General features: G+C 42.5%; 1 protein-coding gene across 4 annotated transcripts in view; it reads left to right on the top strand.

Moving 5' to 3' along the window:
* Nucleotides 1–24,775, top strand: part of nhsl3 (NHS like 3) — an 83,654-nt gene that overhangs the window by 44,864 nt on the left and 14,015 nt on the right. Inside the window, exon 1 of one of the 4 annotated variants that reach the window (XM_015348556.2) lies at nucleotides 22,756–23,276. The exons of the other annotated variants lie outside the window; for them this stretch is intronic. Coding sequence (XP_015204042.2) covers nucleotides 23,219–23,276 — 58 coding nt within the window. The 5' untranslated portion in view covers nucleotides 22,756–23,218. Of the gene's footprint in view, nucleotides 1–22,755; nucleotides 23,277–24,775 lie in introns of those variants that run through there. 4 annotated transcript variants of the gene reach the window in all.

Below are 24,775 nucleotides of genomic sequence, written 5' to 3'. Positions count from 1 at the left end.
AAAAATTACTCCCAAATACTCCCCTGCCTCGTCTCTACACTCTAGAGACAAAAATCAATCAGTTTTAAGTCTGAAATGATATCAAACACACATGGCTGCAGACCAATGGAATTAGCCTGCACAGTGGACCAAAAATGGTAAATTGCTTAAAACAAAGGCAGTGTATAGTGGTGGTTTAGCAGCTGCAATATAGATTTATTGCTGAAACTATGAGCGTCAGGTAGCTCTTGAACATCATCTGAAGAGTGATGTTGGAGAAGGCTTATTTTCTGGTAATTTACGTTTTTGTGATGGAATCATGTTTATGAAAATTGCTTCTGGGGATGTAATTTTCCAAAGATAACTTGTGTTTATGAATCAGAAAAACTGTAGGCTAGCTTAGAATTAATGCATCTTGAAGAGGTGTTCATTATGAAGTCAACCTGTTATGAGAGAAGAGTCCTGCGCCACAGATCCCGGAAAATACGTGCTTTGAAGGAGCTGCTGCATCAGTAATTTAATTTTAGGAATGCATTTGGGTTCCAAATATAGACTGCAACATAGCACGGAATTGAAAGGAGGCTTTTTGGCATAAGAGCAATCCTCTTACTGTTGATACTCTTACTGGAGTTTAAATTTCATTTTCTTACCACTGTGTGTGATGCCTTTAATAGCCAAAGGCAAATTCAATGGAATAAGACCTTCTCGTTGTGTCAACATCCTAGTTCTCTGCCGTATTAAATGTTTTTCATTCTGTTCATATTCCACATCCTGGAATTTTTTTTTTTACGAAGCAAATGAGCACTGCACCTCTTCCTGACTTGGATCGGTTTTTGAGATCACACAGCCTAATCAAATTTAGTTGTGCGTGCTTCAGTTTTAAGGCATTTTTGCCACAAATTGCATGGGAACAATTTCATGGTCATTTTCAGCAGCAGAGATTAAGTAAAGGATTTTGCCAGTTCGGTAGAAGTGCTTTTTGACCAAGATCTGAATGTCTTTGAAGATCTGTTGCTCCTGCTGGTTGCTGTATTTAATTAGGCAGCTCTTTGCCAAGAATCATGGCAAACACAGAAGAGAAGGGATCTTGGGTTCTGTGCATCCTAGAGGTGGAGACAAGGATTTCAGAATGATTGTATGGAGAGTATACACAAGGCACTGAAGGAAAAAGATTTTTAAGCGATTAGGGAACTTCTCTAACTTTGAGATTCTCGTTATCCTTTATCTCTAAAATCAAACTTGAAGGCAAATCAACAGGGGGAAAGCACATCTTTTGCAAACCTGTTAATGTTAATGGAAGTCATACCTTCATTACAAAAACTTCTGCATAACTAAGGTGCAGGACGAACCAGAGAAATAACAAAGTTATTAAGGTATTTAACTTGTAGAAATATTGGTGAAGCAGAAGGGACTTTGCAAGAGAACACTGTTTGCCTAACTCTCCTTGAAGTCCGATTTATGGAGGTGTGCCGCAGGAAAGGTAGAACATGGACTGTTCGTGCCGTTGAGTGTTTCATTGCTGAACCGGGTCTGCGTTCAGCCCTTGAGACGCTGCGCTGTCAAGCAGATCACATGTGGCTGTGCAGTCTGCACGCTGAGTCAGGCTGTCATTTACTGATCATCAATTGATTGGTTCATCACTCAGTACGATTGCACATAGTTATGTGTTTGTTAGCGGATAAAGATTTTCTGGCATTAATTAACAGCTTGCAGGGTAACTGAGTGGGAAATCAATGATCGGATTCATTAATCAGGACTCAGAAGCCTAGAGAACTATGGACTGTGGACCCTTTCAGAGTACTTTCCAGGATGTGGGTGGGAGGCTGTGTTCCTTGCTTTGCAAATTGTAACAGGTCTATCTCATTACAAGTTAATACCAAAGTTCAGTTTTATTACTTTCTAAGGGGTGATGAGAATTTTAGTCTGTTGGGAACCTAATTGGTCATGTACCGTTTCAGATTGGCCTTTTTGGATTATGGCTGTACTGAACCATCAGCACAAGAAACCAGATACATACAGTAGGTAGCACATATGGAAACAAAGCAAAGATAAACCAATTAGCCACAGCCATAATATTAAATTCTGCTAAACTCACTTGATCCGAGCAAGAACTTTTATTACGAAATTTTATCACGCCAGTTGGGGACAGCTGATCTCAAGAATATAGCTCTTTACCCTCTTTTTCTATTTCGACAGCAAGCAGTTTGCTGACATTTTTACCCCTTTGATCCAAATGTTGTTTGACGCTGGCAGTCGAATTGAAGACGCATTCTGCAGGACCACGTAATGGAAAAACGAAATTGCTGTGAAATCCCAAATCTAATTAGCTGCAGTACCTCAGTTGAATTGTTTCTTTCTGTTGACGTCCACTGCTAACATTAACGGATCTGTAGTGAAAACGTGGAGAGACAAAGGAGCATTATGGCATTGGGAGATGAGCAGATCAAGCCCTTTTTGAAGGTTTTTCAAGTGAAAACGGATTTTGAAGTCTTTCAGTATCCATTAAAACTGTTCTGATAGGCTTGAGGTAGAATAAGCTCTACCATTCCCATAGTCTAGTGCAATGTTGCTGAGGTGAGTCTGTATTGAGCTCTTTTTTGGTAGCCATGAAGTGCAGATCAGGGTGTCGTGTTAATAACAGGAGGCACAGGTGTTTTGGGGAGAATTTGAAAGACCTGCTGTGCCGCTGTTGTTCACTAGGGAGGCTGTCAGTTCTTCTGCACCCTGTAGGAGAAGACTGACAAGGGCAGCACATGGCAGGGAAGGATGTCTGATCTCTTCAGCCCCGTTTTATTGCAGAAAAAACAAATGGCTCCCTTAACCAAAAAAGAAGGGCCAAAGGAAGTTTAAAAGACGTGTAAGATGGAAGTAGATTCCTTTTTTTAATAACCGCTCATTGGCCAAAATATTAGGGACCCCAAACGAGTTTGGTGCTGGGCATCTGCAAACAGCAAGAACAGTTTGAACAGGGTGTGGCATGAGGCTCTGAAACGTGTGCAGTCACCTTGGTCCTCAGCTAAGGCCCCAGCTGACGTCTGTCACAGCTGCACCCATTTGCTCTGCCTGGGTTTCAACTGTCGCTCCCAGACTGGCAACAGTGTACCCCCCTTCCTTTTGGGGGGGGGGGGGGGGCTTGCTCCGGAGGGGATGGGCAACCCGTTTCTATAGAACTGTAAGTGAAACACAAGCCATCAGACCTCTCCACTTCGTGCTTTCAGCATGAAGGTTTTGTATTTGAATCCAGAACCTCCATGAGCGGTTCTTTCAACATTCCTGAGAGTCTGAAGTTCAGGATGATGTACGTCTCCGGGACTCAGCTTTCCGCCTCCGAAGAACAGCATGGCAGGATGTGAGCAGATTGGCAAGGACATATTGCATCATCCATGCAGTTTGAGTCATGAATAATTAATAGAGGATACACTTCAACCCTCCTTGATGTTTGTTAATGAACACACCCTTTCTGTTTTAAAAGGAGATGCTGTAACAGTGACTAATGTAGTCTGTAAATTACATTTTGTTATATCGGCATGTCCCATATATTTTTTTGAATCATTGTATTCTTAAACACTGACTTTGAGCTCCTGAGCTCTTTCTTTATTACCGAGTTCATTCTTTATAGGTTAGGTATCTTCTTGCTCAAGCATGTTTTAAGGCATCTTGTTACTTTATCAGGAAGGAGCTGTTCTGAACCTGTACGTACAAGTTCTTGACGAGACCTGTGAGTGCAAGCCAGGAGTTTATACATCAGGCGCCTCTCCAGACCTGACCCAGAAGAAAGATCTTTATAAACTCCCCTTCAGCTGTTCTTTAGGTGTACAGGTTAGCAGTGGTTCCCGTAAGCAGTTTTGGAGCTTTTGTAAAAAATAGAACAAACCTCCCCAAAGAAATAGTGCATCAGTGCAGGACATTCCTTTCACATGCAGCAACACTGAAGCTGTGCGGGTGGGATTTGGACTTGAGTGCAGTGAGGTTTGTCTGTCTAGTTAGCATGTTTCCACGGGCGGGTTCGTCTGTGGTATGAGTACTGCTGTAGGTGAAGTGTCTTAGCTCATGTCTGGTTTGTGGATATCGAAGGACCTGCTCGTGGTATAGGGAGAGGGTGACTTCAGAGCAGGGACTAATTTAATGACAAATCAATGAGAAGGAACATGGAGTAATTTGGCAACAGTTCATTTATTCCACATCCTTCCCCTACAGTACAATATGTAATAAAGATGACAAAGGGCATTTCCTGTCCTGACAAATGTGCTCAGATTTGCTTATAATGGTTTTGGAATTATGTTGTTGGGGGAAAGGTGGCTAAAATCTTTTCAAGGCATTAAGCCCTTGTCATAGAAACTCAGGAAGCTTTTTCTGCAAGGCGATCGGACACGATTTTCCCTAATGCCACTATCTCCAACAGCCACATCAGGCAGAAAACTAAGTGTCCACTGACCCCTTCCACCCTGCCAGCTCATGTTTTTAACTTTTCAATTGGCGAGGGGTTTTAAAGCATCAAATGCACTCCTGCTCGGTTCTGCAGTAGCACCTATGCAGTATGCACCTCGGAATGTAGTTCTGGGATGTTGTATTTATTGAATAATATGTACTGTGTGTGTGTAAGTGTAATGCATGTTCTGTTGTTTTTACTGTTTTTTGTCTGAGCTGCACTGGAGCAAATACCAAACGACTTTAACGTGGTAATAAAGTTTGAATTAAAATGAAGAGAATATGTAGGCGTACGATGACATTATTCACAGATACTATTGTCTGCGTTGTCAATTTTATGGGTTCTGTCCAGGCTGAGGCCTAGGAAGGGTGGAATAATAGCATGTTATTCAAGACCATATGTATCCAATCGCACAAGGCTGTTTCCTGCATTAGAAAAAAGAAATTCAATTACAGTGTTTGGAGTTCTGGTTCAGACATTTAGAGATGGTACATGACCTGCTCTGGCACGTCATCAGATATCTGCCGACAGAGGCTTTTGCCTGTTCCCAGCGATATAATTGATGTTGGTTTTGTTTTAATGTAGATGCCCGCCCAATGCAAACAATAGGAAAGTAATAAAGTAATGTACCTCGTTACTAAAGCATTGTTATAAGCATCTCCTAAAAGCTCTCACTGCCCAAAGGTCTGTAATTACGGCCTGATTCCCAAAACAGCACAATTCAAACACTCGCCTGTAAATCTGAACATGTAATGTACTGTCCAGCAGTGCTTTTATTTTTTTTTAGCTGTAAATGTTTTTTTAAGCTTGAAATTCCTATTTATAACTATCTGGTCTCATATAACAAGGTCAGGGAAGTGCCAAAAATGAGATATTGGAACGAAATTGATTTTTTTTTTTTTATAGCTTGTGTCTGTGTCCAAGACACAGGAGAGAAGAAAAATTGTACCAGAAAGGATTTTTTTTTTAGACAGGCTTTTCCTTTTGTTCAGGATAGGAAAAATAAAACTGACCCTTAGTCTTCATTCTTTTTAGATCAGCCTGAACAGCTTTCTTTTATGAAATCAAAGTGACTAGTAACAGCAATTGCCTTGTATCCAAAGAACACAAGAGTCTGAAAGGGAGCTTGAACTTCTATGGCAGGAAGGCTGTGATGTATCTGGTGATGCAGCAGGAGCTGAATGAGGGATGTGGCTCAGAACTGCAGATTTGCAGTCCTCTGCAATTTAGCAACCAAATAATTATGTTGAGTTAATTACCGAGGAAGCTGGAAAATGTTGTGCTGATAAGAAGCCAGCTGGGTGATGAGCTGTAGTTTTCGGAATGGCTCCTTATACTTGGGGTGTCGGGTAGTGGAGGTTTTACAGAGAAGTTGTGCGAGACTGAACATCAGTGTGACTGCATGCTTGCTCTTTCAGGTGGTGAACACTTTCAAGGACTTGTATAAATGTGCAGATGTGTGCATTGCCACAGTAGTGATGCTTCTCAGTGTGCTATAAGTGTAGGAGCAGCACACAGTTAGCAAACACACCGATGGCTTTTATCAGATGTGAATCATGCTAGTAAAAAACAATAAATCAAACTTGCTAGACATGAGTAGATTTTGGTACACAGGAGTATGATAAGGGCAGAGGGAAACCTGAAAACATACTGTATGTGAAGTAGGTTTTGAGAGCTGTTTTTTGGTTATTAAAATAATAGTGATGTCTCGGGTTTGATCTCCTTCATTTCTGTGGCCTATTTGCACACAATGATTGGGTGAAGCACTGCTTGAAGTCCCCTATCCATGAGGAGGAGCTGTTTGTCCTGCTGGAAGACTGCTAAGAGAGCTCGGATCTCTTCGAGACTTCCAAGCTGCAGCAGTGAGTGCATTGATCCGGATACGAGAGGGATCAATAGATCAGTAATGCAATCCGAGCGGCATTTTTTTTTTTTTACCGGCATAGGCTGCAATTCACTCTGCTGGGCTGAGTGCCAGAGTCATCAGGTCTGTGGTGGGGAGAGGAGCCTGTACCCTACTTTCTCACAACTCCTGTGCCTGCAGCAGTGTTCCTGCTCGGCCGTTGCTGGATCGTCATTATCACAAGGCCCCCATCACGTGTTTCACTGCTGGCAGAAGTGGTGCATGACAATTTCCCAATTTCCACCTCAGGTGTTTTCACTGCAGTCGTCAAACCACAGAAGATTATTATTTTGGATATTATCTGTATCCCCTTTAGTTTAAAGTGTGTATATTTCGATGGGGCAACCTTGTTTTGAAAGGTGCTAAATGAAACTAAATTGAATTGAATATTAAAGGTACAGCGAAAACTAAATCTAAGGTGTAGTGTGGCCTGAAGTCGGCCCTGTTTTTAGTGAATGATCGTATTTGTTATGGTAATTGCATGGTGCACTCAGGGAGTGTTTTCGAGACTGTTGTCATAGCAAAACATTTGTTTGCCACAAGATAGCCTTGGACGTCCTTCCACAATCGCTGGCATTTTTACAGTGTGACAGCCAGAAACACATCTCATGTACGGCCTGTTTAGATGAATAGGCCTTTCATCCGATCAGCTCATTTTTCCCATCTGGTACCATGAGGTACAGCCTCCCTCTCATCGGACACTTAATGCGCTAATGGACACATGTAGCAAAACCGACTTTTTGATCTCAGAAAGTCAGTAGCTATTCCAAAATAGATATTGTTAATGAAAAATAAAAAATGAGAGAGAGCTTTATTATGGTTCCAAGAAAAATCTGCAGCGCTGTCTTAGTGGAGTCGCTTTTTGGAATTAAGGATCTGAACCTGGTGTTCATTTAATAATAATAATACACTTCACTCAAAGTGCTTTACAGGTAATGGGGCTCCCCTCCACAGCCACCTATGTGACGCACCCAATGTTTTAGCTGTTTCGTCTCTGGTTGTTATTTAAAAGAGATCTAATGATTGCCCACTTACAGATGTTTTTCTTTCTTTAGTTTTCAGATTCATTGAAAATCTAAGAATTTTTAGGTTTTCATTTCTACATATTTAAAACAAAACAACACACACGAAAGGTGCAGGGGGTGTTAGCTTTGCAATGAATGTTGATTCAGGGAAGCCCTAGCAAGTTTATTCCAGAAGCAGCAATGCATTGAAGGATTGTTTTCTGGACCAAAACAGTGTTCTGCCCCCTGGTACTGAGCTATTAATAACTAACTTGTCGGTGCGCTGCCTTCTGGGTTGAGTTAACAGAGAGACAGATTGGAATGAGGTTAGATAACCCAGCACAAAAAGGTTTTTGTTTTTAAAAGTTATTTTCCAGCATGAGGAATTTCAGCCTGTGGTGTGTGTTCCCTGCCTTGTGAATGCCTGTATCACCTCTTTCTCTTTTTTTTTTATAGCCGCACCGTTAGAATTTGTTAGCTAGAACTGACACCTGTGCTGAAGACCCTGTGTGGCAGTACAAAGCTGACATGTGTCAGGGGGCCGTAGTCAATTCTGTAGCCCATCAGCGTTCAGCAAACAAATGCAAGGTGGTTGCTAAAGGCAGAAACACTGCCACAATTTAATCTTTCTTCTCCTGGGTTTTGAAAAGCACAAAGTCATTTAACACAGTAAAGCTGGTCGTTAATCCTGTCTTCCGATTTGGGTCTCCAGACGTTTCAATGTGACAAATCCCACCGGTTGCTATGCACTTGTAATGTTTGTTTGTTGTGGATGATAATGTAGTTTAAACATCACAAAGAGCATTTAAGAGGCCTTGTTCTCCAGAAACAACAGCAAATATCGGTCTCCTAGTTTTTTTTAAATCTTTTAACAGAGGTCCTTTCCTGACTTATGTAAGACTATATATAAACCTTAACATTTAAACTCTCCTTTCATAGTTAAGTAGTGGTAATTCTACTTCTGATTATACAGATTATACTGTTTGAGTTTCTTTTCAGTTTTCTCTTGTTAGCTGCCTGGAACCTAAACTTAAAAACTGAGCAGGAGTTAAAAAACGAGTGCTGACTTCTCAGGACAAATATATTAAAATCATTGTCGTCTTATTAGTCAAAAGACAAGGACATTCTTAATAGGCCTACTGTCAATCTGTTATTTTAAGGCAAAAGTGTAAAACAATACTATTTATGATTTCTCTAAATTAACCGATACACATTTTGTTGCAAAACAATGAGTTGCTCCTTCCGTGTTCAAAATATCTTGTGCTTGTTAAATCTGTTTATTGGATTTCCACTTCGTCCACTTCTCTTGATTTTCCCTTCGATCTGTGTGCTTCATATCCCCTGATCTTTGGAATTCCCTGCAAGAATCCTGAAGCCCTTATCTCCAGTTCACATCTCGGCCGAAAGCCTACCTGCGCAGTACAAGCTTTCTTTTGAAATACTGCTCTTTGGCTTTGTGGACAGTTGCCTGAGGGTGTGGATGTTCTTTTTGCAAAAAACCGCTGCAGATAATAAAATCGTGCTGCTTTATTCCACCTTGATCATCACGTGCTGTCCTTGACTAATTCTGTGTAACAGAGCAGCAGGCATTTTTAAACCCACTGACTGCAATGTCCATTCCTTATTACATTACTCCTTCATTTTGCTTCAGCTTCATCAGCTCTTGGCTTCTTTTTGAAGAAGTGAAATAGAAACTGACCTTATAAGAGACCCTAATTAATTCTAACCTGATTTAAGTACTAGGTACACTTAAGCTTTGACTTCTCAAAGCAAAGTGAACTAATGAAATTCTCCAGGAGCATTCCATTGTTATCAGGCTAGAAATCCTTTTTTATTTGGAGTAACTGAGTCAGGCGGCAGTTACTGGGAAGGTCATGCATGGGCAGCAGTTCCTCTTACAGGTGGCGTCTTTGCCAGCGTTCACATCGCTTAAAAAATGTGCCTTTAGAATATTTTAGGTAACTGAGCTACTGCTGTGCTCCAAAATCCAATGGTGTAACAAAGATTTATTGTTGTTTTTTTCATTTTGCCAGCCAAAGCAAAACGTTTGAAGTAGTTCAAGTAGGCTGCCAAGGAACAAGTAAAAGGTTTATTCCCCCTGAAAAGAGAAGAAAAGAAAGAACGTTTCCGCTGTGGTGTAGCACACACGAAGAAGGCTCCACAGCTGAAACGTTGTGTTCCTTGTCTTCTCTTTTCAGCGGGGAATAAATCTATACTTGTTCCAAAGCAAAAAGCTTGCTGAAAACATCTTCAAAGCATATTGGCGCGTGTTGAAGGGCATATACTGTAGAAGAGCAGCATATTCTTCTCGGACTATGCTTACATGCCTTTGTATGTGTTTGAATGACACCTGTCAATCCCTGTGATCTATCGCAAGCAGATATAAATATGTGCCTGCTGTTGATTATGGCAATACAGTTCAGAAGATTTTGTTTGTTGGCTTTTTGGAAAAAAGCCTGCACCTTGAAGCCTACCCTTCAGGGATAAAGAGGGCTTTATACCTTGATCATCAGTCTTCAAACCCTTGTACTTGCAGTATGTAAACAGAGCGTTCTTGAATGCTGGAATGTTAGTTGGCCATTGTTTCCCACATCCCATTTTGGGATGGGCACCCCAAACTTGACACAATCGCCCCTGTGCAGGATTGCAATACAGGATTGCAAGGTGTTGCACGCCAGTTTTGTCTGCTTCTTAAAATTACTGTTGGGAATAATTGCTCTGATTAATTTTAAAATTATTATTGGAAATCTAGCGTGCAACAGTTGGCCATCTTTAAAAACAAATCTGTATTCTAAGTATCAGAGCATGATAAAACTTATTGTGAATTAGTAAAAACAGCCCTTCATAGGGCCTCCCTGTCCAAAACACAGTGATAAGCGATGAGAAGATATGGAAACTCCTAATAAAAATGAGCCATCCTAGAAACCAGGAATGAACAGAATCATCCCAACTTGTTCCTTACTTCAGCAGTCTCTCGGCGGTATCGATGAAAGCAATTTGCATGGCATTTGAATGGGTGGAACTGTGCTTTGCATGGGCTGATATCAGGCATGGAGTGGCAGCACAAAGACCCAGTTCAGATCTTCTAACCATCTGCATCGCCTTACCTGCTCGTTCCCTCATTAAGCTGTGTCCTGTATCCTGTGTTGGTAAAGGAATCCCCCTCCCCAGATTCAGACACTTCACAGTCATGGATTGGGAGAGGGAGAGCTAAGCAAGGATTTGCTAGACAGCAGGTAGACCAGATGATCAGATGATCCCTTTCCAGTTTGGGGCTTTTTGAAGTTTGCATTTTGCTTCCATTTGCAGCTCCCTCCTGAAACAATTTAGGCAAAGTTATTTAATGCAAGCAATTGGCCAGCTCTCCTTTGCAATTCTTTGAATGTTTTTAAATGTTTTTTTTTTCCTTAAGAAATTGAATGCATCTGCCATCAAGCAGTGTCTACCTATCACCGTGCTTTTTAACAGTTTATTTTTCTGTGGGGTTTCGTAGGGTTTGCCTACTGTTGTCTTGCAGAACGGGCAGGCGGGGAGTGTCTAGGATGGTAGCAGTTTGTTGACAGGGAATCGTTAAGCACTTTTGGTGAGGTAAGAGCAGCTGAAATGAATGTCTCTCTTGTGGGATGTGAGCACAGTGCGCTTGTCTTTCCCAGGGAGTTCAGTGACTCACACACACTCTCCTGCCTTGGTGTGGCTCCACTCCCACAGATCCTCTCAAACAGTCACACATTTCACACATTAGGGGCAGCCCTAATTCGGTTAGATGTTATTGTTTTTCTATACATGCAGTACGTCTAACTCCTAAAACACTTGATTCTTGTCCTTTAGCTCATGATGTCATCACCTTTTCAGTGTATGTTTTTCCCTACCCTGTTACAAGCATTCAACAGTAATTTAATCTTTTTTGCTCTAGGCTGTAAAATGACTCTAAAAATAGGTAAATCCATGGACTTTGTTCTTGGGAATCCAGTTTGAAAAGTTAGAGGAAGGGAAATCGCTGGAATGTATTTTTCAGTTGCTGTCTGTTGCATGTATTCCTGCTTTGGTTTTGCAGATTTTAAAGTGAGTCTAGCTTCTCTTTGTTTAATCACCTTTCCAGAATACCCACGCTTGCTACACCATGAACCCTCTGCATATCATTGTGGAAGAGATCGATTTATCTCACTTGAATGACATCCCTTTATTAACCAAATTACCATGAGGGTCACCTTACAATTCACTTCATCAGTGAAAGTCATCAAGCTCTTATAATAGGATATTGAGGACAGATGTTTCCTTAATTTTTCATTTAGCAATTAGCCTTATAATCCCTTCTATAATCTTTTTCCTCTGTGCAACAGGAGTGGGAGTCTATACTAATTTTTTTTCTGTGTTTATAGAATAAATCCCATATTCTTCCAGGCACAAATATTTCAGTTTCTTAACCCTTACTCTGTAAAGGAATTTATCTTCCATTCGTTATTGCTTTGGCAACAAAATGGTAGTAGACATTAAATGCTGTTCTGCTCTGGGTTCATCTTAATACAGTATAAATTGTTTACTGTCATTGCCAGCAGCCATATCGCTCTGCAACTCACACCTGGCAACCCACTGAAGCTCAGCAGGTGTGAGCCTGGTCAGGGCCTGGATGGGAGACCACCTGGGAAAAACTAAGCTTGCTGCTGGAAGAGGTGTTACTGGAGCCAGTAGGGGGAGCTCACCCTGCGGTCCATGTGGGTCCTGATGTCCCAGTATAGTGACGGGACACTATACTGTAAACAGGCGCCGTCCTTCAGATGAGATGTAAAACCGAGGTCCTGACTCTCTGTGGTCATTAAAAAACCCAGGGCATTTCTTAAAAAGAGTAGGGGTGTAACCCCGGCGACCTGGCCATATTTCCCATGGCCTTTACCCATCAAGGCCTCCTAATAATCCCCATCTCTGAATTGGCCTCATCCCTCTACTCTCCTCCCCACTGAGAGCTGGTGTGTGGGGAGCAGACTGGCGCACTATGGCTGCTGTCGCATCATCCAGGTGGGGCTGCACACTGGTGGTGGTGGAGGGGAGTCCCCTTTACCTGTAAAGCGCTTTGAGTGGAGTGTCCAGAAAAGCACTATATAAGTGTAAGCAATTATTATTATTATTATTATTATTATTATTATTATTATCATCATTACAGTAATTTTTATCCACATTCAATGGTAGGGTAGTGTATGTAAAAGTAACAGTGCCATCTGTGACCAAAATAGAGTAACTGTACTTAAATCAAACTGAGCAAATTTACCATCAGGTTACCAATGGATATAAGAAATAACAATGGAGAGCTGCATAAATTATGGAATGTATCATATCTAAGAAATGGAACTGAAAGAAGGCTGTTCTAGCTGTCGTTAAGAGCAGATTCGCACCTAAGTGGAAGACGTGCATGTGTGGATAAATGGAAGTTGGAGTTGAATTATCGGTTTGGAATGGAAAGCTGCAAAAGGGCAAGTAGATGGAGTAAACCTAGAAAAAAGTTCAAAGGAAGTTCTGGTTGTGGGGTTGTCTTTAGGTTTGTGGAGTTACCGGTTAATGATCTGATGACCTTCTGACTCCGCCTTACTTGAAAGTTTAAGGAAGCAAAGATGCACAACTATTCCAGACTGTTTGAAAATGGTCACAGAAAGTTGTGCTGCTTGAGCATCTGAATGAGTTGTGACAGTGTAAAGCCCAGTTATACATAAAGGGTTGTAGGTGGAATACACAGCAGGCTTTATCACGCGACGCGACACAAAAAGATCTAGGCTACAGTGATCAGATTCCATTTTGTATTCAGGTTAGTACAAGAGGAAGAGTAGCTGTAACGTGTGGGGTGCTTATTTAAAAATGTTAAAATGGCAAGTGTGCTTGAAGAGAATTGATTGTAGTTGCTGTGCATGGAGTGCATTCTCAAAGGAGTCTCAATGAATCTGTATCTGCAGTGAATCTTCTTACTGTACATACACCTGCAACACTTTGTCTAGTTTTACAGTACCTGTCATCAAGCAGTGTCTTATTTCTATTCATGGCCAGCTCTGTGGAGAAATGAGTTAATGATGGGTTTGAAAAGACGTTTGAAAACCTTATTGTAGCAACAAGTAAGGAAGACAAGACCACACAGGCCTTTGACTGCATTGGTGTTTTTTCTTATCCCTGTGACTTGGAAGATCAGTGGTTGTCAAGTTCAAATTTATAGAATATTTGGATAAACATTTCTCTTTCAACATCTAGTTCTGAAACAAGAGTTATTCAAACAAGAGTGTATCTGAAGGGGTGATAAATCTTCTGAAATCTGCTTATTGTCCTTTGTTTCTGGGAAGAGATGGCAATATTGGGGCTGTGCCAGCAGGATCTTGGGAGTGGAGTTGGGAGCCAGTCAGGGAGAGTCCCCTGGGGCCTGTGCACAGCGGTGAGCTTAAAAATAACACTGGTTCCCTTAAAATCGGACCCACCCACTCTCACCACTGGCTCAGACAGGCGAGCTGAACAGAGCCTCACACAACCGCCCCAGCTCCCAGCTGTCTCCAGCACCAGCCCTGAGAACCTGCTGCCAGGGAAGGCCCCTTCTACGGTTCCTGCAAATTTGTGAAGTTGGTAACTTGGCTTTGTCTTACGTTTTCTTGTTTCTCTTTTTATCGGCTGTCATCGTCTTCGATGTCTTCGCCTGTCTCGCCAGCCCCAGTAAAACCCTGCAGAGCAGCTTTGCTGCGCACCCTCTCTACATACACGGCACTCTTGGAACATTCCCGTTTATTGCTTCTGGTAAAGTTCCAAAATGGAAGGAATTCAATTCTAGACGTCTATCCTCCAGCAGTTGTCAGGGAAATTCAAGTAATCAATACGTTAAAGAAAATGGTGTGCAAAGTCTTTGGACACTTTAATAAATATGGGTGGGTCCCGTTATTAACCCTGGGCTGTCCAAGCCCAGTTTGACACAGTCTGGATTCTTTTAGTGCGGCAATTGCTCAAAAATATATCCAAGAGCTCCGGGTGATTGTACTTGTGTGTGTGTGTGTGTGGTTCATGTAAGCTGTTTTTTGTGTTCTCGTATTTAAGACCTTTGCTATGAGATTGTGCAACACGTTAGGAGCTGGATTTTGTTTTCCCGAATATCTTGAAAGAAAGATATCTAGTTGCAGATACAGAAGAGAATAGATGAAATACTGAGTTAATTTGTTCCCCGCTGCTGATGTGACGTGTCTTAGGGCTGAGTTTGACAAACCCCCCCCGTGCCCTACCCCACAGCCCGGCATGAGTCAAAGAAACAGATACTATACCGATGTGTGAAAAAGGTGGCCTGGATACTGACACCAGAGCGGCTATTTAAATGGATGTGTCTGTGAGAGGTTACATGATAGGGGTTTGGGAAAAAGAAAGTGACCAGCACGACATTTCTGTACACTGTGGCTTTTTGTTTAGTTGTACTGAAGCTTGGGGGACATGGCTTATGTTGCTGTGATACAAGTGAGCCACACTTATCGCAAGTGATCGTTAACGCTGCCGTAACCCATCATTACACTCGGACATGTTTTTCCCTTGCAGCCACAGATGTTCCATTTTGGTACATTGTTTTCATATTGTGTCCTTGGCAGACGATGTGGAAAAGATGTCCACATGTCCATTAAAACAGATTTCCCTTTTTGATGCTGGCAGACGCGTGCCAAGTTATATTTTTTAGATCCGGGAGTATAAAAATAAAAACATGTTCTGTGCGGGTGCGGTATTTAAACAAGACATCACAGTCGAGGAGTCACAGGGGAATGTTCTCCCCCTGAGCAGCCTGTTCATTTACTCCCACCTGCACTGAACGGGGTGGTTATAAATACAAATCAAAATTTCAGACAGTGTTGAGCTCTCCACTTCCCACAGTTGGGTCTGTCCGAGATGATGCTTTCAGAAGCCGATTGGTTGTTGGTTGGCGAGCTGGTGCTGATGAGCAGTTTTGAGGAAAGGGGATCTGCTGGAGTGTTTTAGTGCAGTCAATCTCTCATTTTGCACCGTCCTTCTTGGCCCTTGCGGTTGTACACAGCTGTAACTCCATCGTCCATAAATGTTTTGGACGTTTATTAAGTGGCCTCTAGAATTCTGGTACCTCTTCTTCCCTTTGTTGTGCAGCCAAGTGATAATGGAAAAGGTCGCTTGTTCTACACATGCACGACAAGGGTCAAAGGAGTTCATTTGTCAGTGTCTGCAAAGAGTAAATCAGTCTTTTTCAGGGGGCTTGATTTAACTAGGTCATTTTAACAAGGCTCCGCTTGAAACTGGGCTTGTCAGTTTATTTTGACATCAAAGCAGCTGGTGACGGCCACCAGAAATAAAGACCCAGGCCAGCAGTGGTGAAGACGCTGAGTTATTGCTTGTCCAGCTCCTGCAGGCTGTGCAGTTTTTCACTGTAGGCAGGTTGCGATCCTATTTTGGAGAAGAATAAATTGTAAATGACCCAGCACATCTGCTTTATCTTGAAATCGTGCAAGCTGTCCTATTAGCACTCACCAAGTTTGACAAAGGGGGGCGCTGAATGAGACACAATAGAACAGGTACCACAGAACTTGGATATATTTGTATACTGCATGATATAGATGATGTCGACATATTGGTAACCTTTCTCATTGAAGAACATGCCATACAGAGAGAGTGCCGTTGGGCCTCTCTTTCCTGTTTGGTACATGGTAGCTTATTGATCTGAGGATCATCATGGCTAAGTACCTTCTTCCACACTCCCACCACCATTTGTATAAAGCAGTACCTCCTGCTCTTGGTTTTAAACGTGCTTCCACATGATTTCCAATTGTCTTCCGGTTCCGGGTTGCTGCTGTCTAGCGCTGTATGAAATACTGCTGATTCTCTTTATGCTTTTTATTTATTACAGTCCTGTTGCACCCAGTTGCCATGGAACAGCTGGTTACATTTAATGCTTTAGTAGGCTCTGGGGATATGACCTTTCTCTGTCCCCTTGTCTTGCTTTTAATTAGCTTTCACAAGTTTCTGCATTGCTTTCCTGGGGGGATGTTTGTCATGTTAATGAATATGGATGATGATGGCATTATATGACAAGATCATTGTTCTCTCTTAAGCTCCTTATTGATGCCCAGTAGGGCATCTTCTAAACATGGACTGTATCATAGAGCTTTCTGATTGGCCAGCGATTCTTTGACCCCTCCCTCCCCTGGGGGTATTTTCCGAAGTGCCAAAGCATTAAGACTAAACTGACAGCACATTACAGGCTGTATCATGTCCTCCTCTTTACCAAAGCATTCCAGCCGTAAAACCACCATGTTTACGAGCCTGCTGTTTTCTTCTGATCTAAAAATGTCACCTGTTGTAATCAGGGCGTTTCTCCTTGAGATGCCTCAGTTTCTTTTCTTTTAGAAGTGAAACAGCTAAAAATGATCTTTTCCTTAGTCAAGGCAGGATTAACTTGAAGTCTCCCTTGAGCAGAAGTAAAACAATTGTCAGCCAAAGCATGATTTAAGAGGCACCAGAAAACTCAAGCATGTGTGAGCAACTCTAAAAAGTTATTTATATTATACTGTCTTACACAAAGAGTTGTGGGAGTATGGCTGGGTATCTTGGTCCAAGATGGTAACTTCATTCAATAAAAAGGATGGATGAGATCCTTTCATAAATTACCTACTATTAACTAGCTCAGAATGGTGTATCGAACTGTTAACTCTATGTAACTTGCACTTGAAAACTGAAAAGCCAGAAAAAGTGTCTAAGCTGGCCAGATGTCTCAGCCTCCCCAGACTCCCCCGCATAAAGATTTGCTGTGTAGTAGGTGTCTTTCCTGCTCACTTACGGCATACCACATATGACAGTTGTCATTGAAGTAGCAGGAATGCAGGCTTTGAACGTGGGTTGTATCGTATATTTGCAATGTGTGTGACAAGCTGTAAATGGGATACTTTAAACTCTGGTCAGTTTCCAGTAATGTCTCACATTTTATTGTAAACTACGATTCAATGTTAAATAGCAAAATTAGTCATTGACAGAGCTAATGAACTGTGTCAGTTTGCAGTAGCTTAGTGCTGCCTGGGCTCCAGTGGGCTCTGAGCTGAGAGGAAGATGAAGAAGAAACTTTCCTTGTGACTGAAAGAGAAGGTGTGTTCTTGTCATGCTACACTCCTTGTTCTTTAAAACTCAAACTGGCTTGAAGAGCATCTTGAACGCATGTGATTGTGAGTCAGCTTGGAAAAAAAGCATCTTCCAAATTAAGATTTAACTAAATCTAAATGTAAATACTAGAAAAATGCACGTTCACCAGCAGCACAGCATACAACACATAGCTGTTTATATTGTATTAATCTGCTTTTCCTTATGACAAGCAATTAGTAACCTATAAATAGAGCTTCGCAGAATTAGGTTTATCAAATCATGTTCAAAACAAGATTAGCCCTGGGCTTTAAAACAAAAAAATTGTATAAAAGCTAAGCATGTTCATAAGCATCATCAATTATGCATACTGAACTATGAAAAATAAAGAGATAGCTTGCATTTGTCTCATTAATAATGAATAAGAATGTTCATTTGCAGAAAAAATACTTTGAGGCACTAAAAATAACCATGTTGTTCTGAGAAAGTTTTGGCAGCTGCGCAGGGCACACTGTTGCTGTCAGGAGGACAGGAAGTAGGCTTGTGTCCCATCACTGGAATGGAAATCACATGGGTAGCAGTTCCTCTGGTAGGAAGACATGGGCACACAGGTCTGACCTGATGGTGATCCTGCCCTGAACACAACTGTTCCCACAGGGCTGCAGGACAGGAGGTGCAACAGCTCGTGCCCTTTTGTAGCTCCCAGCTTCAGCAGAGCAAGACACTCTGCTGTCTTTCTGCTGTGTTATTTTTTCTGCAAAACACTGTTGCACTAAGCATTTGATTTCACCTAACTGGAGTGATTTAAGCAAAAATGCCCTTTAATTGTTGCAATGGGATTGCTCTTTGGTTCTCTTCAGGTACCTGCATGGCAAAAAGAGATTTCAAAGAAAAGTAACCACATACATTCCTGGGGTTTAAAGGGATGTCCTACACTGACAGGCTGAAGGAATGTAATTGTGTAATTAGACCAATTATTGGCTAAATTTAAGACAAAGAACATCTGTGATGTAACCCTACTCCAGCCCATCACTGGTTGCATTTTTGGTCTTCTGGATACCCCTACAAAAAAAGTAAGTAATGAAACGTGTCTCTTTGAATATCATAAGATCCTAAGATCATAATTGGGAGGTAGCACTTTGTAGCTTATTGAATTCTTGGGTGTCATCGAGCCCTTTCTTGAAGGAATCCCAAGGTGGTAGAGATGTGTCCAAGAAAGCACATGGCTACATTTTCTGCCAAAGGTGCCTTTAGCACATATAGTATTGACTCAGGAGGAGGGATACTTATGAAATCAGTAATTTTCTTATCTATATTTGTAATTCATTTTGGAGGATCTGTAGAAGTTTCTGTTCACTCTGACATTATAGAGTGTTTTCTCAATCAACGGCAAAACATCCCAATACAGTATATCAAATAGTTCAGGATTTCATATTGTCATGCAATACTTTTGATAGGCAGGTTAAGAGTGCACACCTTCAGATCTACTGGGATTGCTGCAGATAGTCTTGGCTTCTCTTTGTGCTGCAAACCCTTTATTGTTGATGTTTGTTGATTTGGCCAGTAGTATAAAATGCGGGCACAGCAGTAAAGAACAGTTCTGCTCTATGACTCCCTGATTTGCTCTGCGGTGACTGAGAACAATTAGCAAAGTCTTTGTTCTGTTTATTCTAAGACAGGTTTTACATATTAAATATATGCATTGTATCCATGTATTAGATTGTCTATTGAGAATAGTGTTGGTCCGTCCGGTATCTCCTGGGACTCAAGGTTTAGAATTTTGATAATTATTTTGAAGCTTATTGTTCCGAAATTCTGTCTTCAGCAGCATTTAAATAGTCTATTTCTGCCATGCTCCACCAAGCTTCCAGGTATTTTATGACATGATGTTGAACAACACTTTGTTTGTCCAGTTAAGCAAATCTTAAATTGCGTAACCATTGGTTAAGGTGGATCAAAGACTTTACTAACTTCAAGGGCTAGATGTGGAGTTTGCCTTTGGGTGGGGAAAATTACTTTCACATCCTGCAATCAGGATGTGAAGCAGTTAAAGTTTTTTGCAGTTCACTTTTGCTACGTGGTGAGGTCTGCAGTAAAGAAACAGTTTAAGAAGGGTTATTTGTAGTTAATCTTTTATTACAGTAATGAGAGATGGGGTATACCCTTGAGGGAGTAATTTTTTAGTTAGGAAGCCTGCCTGTTTTTTAGAAGCATGCTGCAGGACATTTCTGGGGTGTGTAGTTTGCAGTTTGTCTTGCTGTCAGTATATGATTGAAAGATGTGGAAAGTGGTATTGCTTAATTAGGCAACGCCTGAGATACAAGGCTGGGAGCCTGTGGGCCTTCCTGGAGCTGGATGTGGGCCGTATCTGAAGACAGAGCCCTACTGCATTAAGGAAAATACATTGTTGTGTGGTGGATACATGTGGTTTTACAAACTATTCAATAGGCTTAGATTCACCGAGTCAGGTACAGGAGGCCGGGGCTTTTGACTGTATGATGGAGTGGAATCTCTCCTGCTCTCCTGCTCCGTGTGTCACAGTGCTTTGTGAAGCCAGCTCCTGCAGAGGTGGGGACTGGCTTCTGTCACCCCTCCCACACAGCGTCGCAGCCAGGCGCTCGTTACTGCGTGCCAGATGGTGCCTGTGACGACCCGCCCATTTTGAGGGAGCCCCTGATAAATATTCATTCTCGTTGCTGGAGCAGCAGAGCTGGGGGACAGTGGGGTCCCAGTGGCGGTTATGCTGCATGTAAAGGCTCAGTATAGGGGGTCTTGAGGGGGGGCAGGCGGGCTTCTTCTTACAGACTTGAACCACCTGGGGAAGGGATGGGTTTGAACTTAGTAATAGCTGCATTGCTCTCATTATTATTGTGGTTTCTGCTGTCTCTTGCCATGTCTCTCATCTACATCTTATTACTGTCTGCTGTCCTACTTATACAGAATTATGGAAATGCACTCCTAATTATGTTTTGATCATGATCCCTTTTCTTCTTTTGTCTTCTTGTTCGGGCCTCTGCAAGTTTCACACTTCACTGCAGTGATCTGTGAGTACTCTCCTGGCAGCAGACTTGTGTTGATGACATGACAGTGTTTTTCCTTAAATTGTCTTCATGAAAAGGTGGGGGGGGGGAGATGAAAATGTCTGCTGTTATCTTGCAGTGAATGTGGGTGCAAGGAGGTGCTTGTCTAGGAACACTGCGCAAGACATCTGGGAGAGTCTCTGCTGAGTCCAGGGAAGCTTGGAACTGCTGCACTCTCATTCTTTAATACCTTGAATCCGGTTGATGTTGGTAGTGGAATTTAAAAAATCCATACGCATTCAGTTATCATCCGTGCGAAGGAACGAGGTGTTTCTGCTTCACTTCAGACAACTGTGTGTTGGGCCGTGATGGAGAGAAGACTCCTGTCTGGTGGAGGCGCTGTGCTGTGTGGTCTGGCGTGCAGACGCTGTGGCAGATCTCTGTCCTCGGCCCATCAGTGTGTGAGAATCCAGCATGGCTTTTTTCACAGACCGTTTTCTGTTCCTAAAGAGCGGAAAGATTCTGAGGTATTTTAATGCTTTGCTTTTGAACAGCATAAGCCGAAGACACTGGTGCTTATCACTGCCGTTCCAGACCCGTTCCCTTTTAAACCATGATGTACAGAGCCAGCTCGAACGAGAGCTCCTTGCTGCCAGCTCTCTGACGTGGCTCGGCTGGGGCTGCGAGCAGCTCTGAAGTGTGATGGGGATCCGATTATAATGGGTTTAGCGGTGTGTCGGATTGCAGAGTGCAGCTGGTGGCGGGGCCAGGCGGGGCCAGGCGATAAAGGTCCTTCTCTGGATGAGGAGAAAACTACTATACTGCTAAATCCTGTATGACCCATATTGCATTGTGATATTTGAGTGTATGCAGGAAGCCTTGTCTTGGATCCAATGCATGTACAGACTGTATGTGTGTACTGTCTATAATAATTTAAATATGATAACGACCTGCTCTCCTCCAAACCAACTTCTACTAGCAAAGCATTTTTAATGTCCTTGGTTATGTCCTGACCCTCCTAAGGCAATAAAATGTAACAGAGATAAAAATTAAAGACATTTTACAAGTTTTCTCAGAAAACAAATTAAGCACAGAGCAAACCAAGATGCACAGAAGTAGTTTATCTTTATATCTACCAAAGCAACAAATCTCTGTTCTGACTTTTAAGTTACAAAGAAATCTAACTGCAGAATGATACCTTTTTGTTTTTTGTACCAACAAAGACTCAGACACCCTTATTATTTGTATCTCCCTGTGCTATGGTTTAAACTGACAAAGCAGGACTGTTGGAAGTCTGGGCCTGTGTGCTTTTCATTCACAAAAAGCAGCCACCAATACAATGGCTGCAAGAACAATGTGCAACCTGTTCTGAACTGTAACTGCAGAGCTGAGATGGACCCCGTTGTCATAGTGACAGGGTGGCTACTGAGCCAGGATTGTGCCTGCATGCATGTCTGAGGGCCGTGCTGGGCACAGGAAGACAGGAAGTTGCCAGCCTGGCATTGCCCATGATGCCAGTTGCAGAGCCAGCTGTTGTGTGTCTGACCTGGTGGGCAGGCTGTCATTCTTGTGTGGCAATAGGACACCAGTGGAAGCAGAAGACCTGATGACAGGCAGCTGTATACTGTATATATCATTAGAGGGGCTTAGATAAAACACTATAAAACATAAATAAAAACAAAAACTGTCTGTTAGTATTTCTCGTCTTTTAGTTACTTGTTTTGACTTTGTAGAAAACAATGTTTTTTATTCTGTATTAAATCATTCCCAATCCATGCAAGTACACGCACATTCATTGTGAGTGCTCACACAGTCTGTGCTCTTGAAGTTGTCAGTGTTGGGGTTTGTCTATGTCCATGTGTTGACAGACAACTTTGACGATTTTGTGCTTACGAATGTATTTGAAGCCTTCTGAAAATTTGGGAAGGGCTAATCAATGACTAGAATGAAGAATCCTGGCCCAGCTGGCCACACCCAAACCCAGACAGATTCGCAGCAGAGCAGGTTCCCAGTTTGCCAGTTCATATGGTTTTCAGAGCCCCACAGCGTCCCGGCTGCTGACATGTCTTCTGTTTCTGTTGCCCATGCCGGGGGGGTGGTGGGTGTTGAGGGGTGAGGGCTGCCTTGTTTTGGTGAGACTGTGGGATCAGACACTGCTCCTGTTTTGGGAGCCTGCTGTCATCATATTGGACACAACACATCCCCCCATCCCCTTCCCAAAGCTGGAATCGTTCAGCCCTTCTAATCCCTTTAAGCAGAGATGCTGGGGGATAAGAGACGGGGAGAGAGTGACTAACAGAGAAAGGAGGGGCTAATCGCTTTTTGTCAGGCTCCGATTGAAGCATGACTCGAGAGCTGCCTTTCGAGAGGGCTGGACCCCTGGAAGGGAGGGAGGGAGGGAGAGCGTGGGGCTGGCCAGCACCTGGACTGCTCTGAGCGGTTGCAGACCCCTGCGCTCAAGTGCGTGGATGTTTCCTCCTCTTGGGGCTCTCGCTGTAGCCGTGTTGCCCTCTTGACCCAGCTCCCAGTGGCCGGAGCGAGGCCTGTGAACTCTGCGCACAGATGCGCGAGTGGGGGCCGAGTGCGGAGCGACAATAGAGGGGCGTGTGGGCGGAGGGGGGCCGCCAGCTGGGACAGCAGGAGCCAGAAGGTCCCATTGTGCTGAGGAAGCTGTACGCCGGACAGTCCCGCTCCTCTGCCTCCTCGTTCTCGGAGCGCGCGCGGCTCGGCTCCGCAGCCGAGATCTGTCCTTCACTTCCACGGCTGCGGGCTCGGCCTGCGTCCAGAGGCAAACATGGTTGTGTTTTTGAGTAAAAACATTCGCTCGCTGCTGTCCGTTTTCAAAAAGAAGGGTGAGTACATAACAGATTTTTTTTACTATTTTCGTGGGTTGAATGTGTTTAATTCCAGTTCGGCCCCTTGCGTTGATATTGTTGCATTTGCCTGTTTAAAAAAACATTGGGGAAAAGTTTTGACTGCGTTGTGACCGTGCTCTTTTGCTTTTTTTTTGGAGATGGCTCTGTAAAAGGCTGGTCTTTGTGCTGCAGTGGAGCCAACTTTCTCCTCATGAGGGTGAAACTCATTCTGGGATTGCTGTGCTTACAGGACTGGAGCTCACGAAATAAACATGCATGTTAACAACAGACTGTCTCGGTATTACTGCTTTAAAAGGTGGTGCTACACATTTTTATTCATGTGTAAACTGAATGTCAACTGTGTAGTGTTTGAGATCTGCTTATGAAGTCAGAGTTGATTGATTGTTAACTCAGGAGAGGGTTTAGAAACCACAAATGAGAGATTTATTGAAGCAGATATAATTAACACATTACAGGATGAGACTTGCTGACCTCTCTAAAGGGTAACAAAAGTGTTATACTGTAAATCAGTGTAGCAAAATGGGGTTTCATACCTGCAAGGTACATCCTGTGCTGTTGTGTAGATGTGTGTGTGTGTGTGTTCCTGAGGAAAGGATTCTTAAAGTCTATTTAAAAAATGGCTGAAGGGTGAGCAATCACGGGATGTTTCAGCAGACACGCTGTACTTTGGAACAGGTCAGGAGGCACACAACATAGCCGTTTGTGGGCCGATGTTTGCCAACTATAAAACCTTTTAAATTCTCTCGATTGTTTAGAGAAAGAGTGCCTTGTGCTTCAGAGATTGCTCTGGGGTGCCGTGACTTACAGGAATAAGCGGCTTTCTGATGCTGACTGGTTGGACACACACTGTATTGTGCTCCTAGTTACTATAATGGTGATCTTGTGTATATTGCTTTCCTTGCTTCTAAAGATAGCAGGGAAAATCACAGAAAGTATCTACACTGCATTCTGGCTTGCTATGAACACAAATATGGAATATTCGTTTTGTATGCATGGATCAGCCTTACAAACTGCTATGAATTTTGCATATATATTTCCAGTATAGTACATGTAATGTATAATGTTTGAAGACATACCCCAGCTTCCTTCCTGGCATTTGAAAGTTTGCTCTGAGAAGGTAAATTATAAAGTGGATGGGTATCAAAGCCTTTTACTTTATTCTTTTTGTGTTGGTCATAACTTAAACAGGTACTCCTATTATATAAAACTCCTATTTTAGAGCGTTTTTTATTTTTATAATCAAAGGACCAAAAATCCTAAAATACTAAAATAAAGTTGTTAAATATATGCACACACACTAGCTCATGCTACCATTGTCAGTCTACACTACATTTAGACCATGATGCCGTACAAAGCCTCTGAAAAGTAAAAGAAATGTAATCAGTTGGTGTACAGAGTATTTTCAATGAAATCAGACTCACCTGTTCCACTGTGCTGTTCCCAGACTAGAGTACACACTGTACTGTACATTTAAT

This window comes from Lepisosteus oculatus, chromosome 11 (genome assembly GCF_040954835.1).
Source record: "Lepisosteus oculatus isolate fLepOcu1 chromosome 11, fLepOcu1.hap2, whole genome shotgun sequence".
NCBI classification, from domain to species: domain Eukaryota; kingdom Metazoa; phylum Chordata; class Actinopteri; order Semionotiformes; family Lepisosteidae; genus Lepisosteus; species Lepisosteus oculatus.
This window is presented reverse-complemented; position numbering and strand designations above follow the sequence as displayed.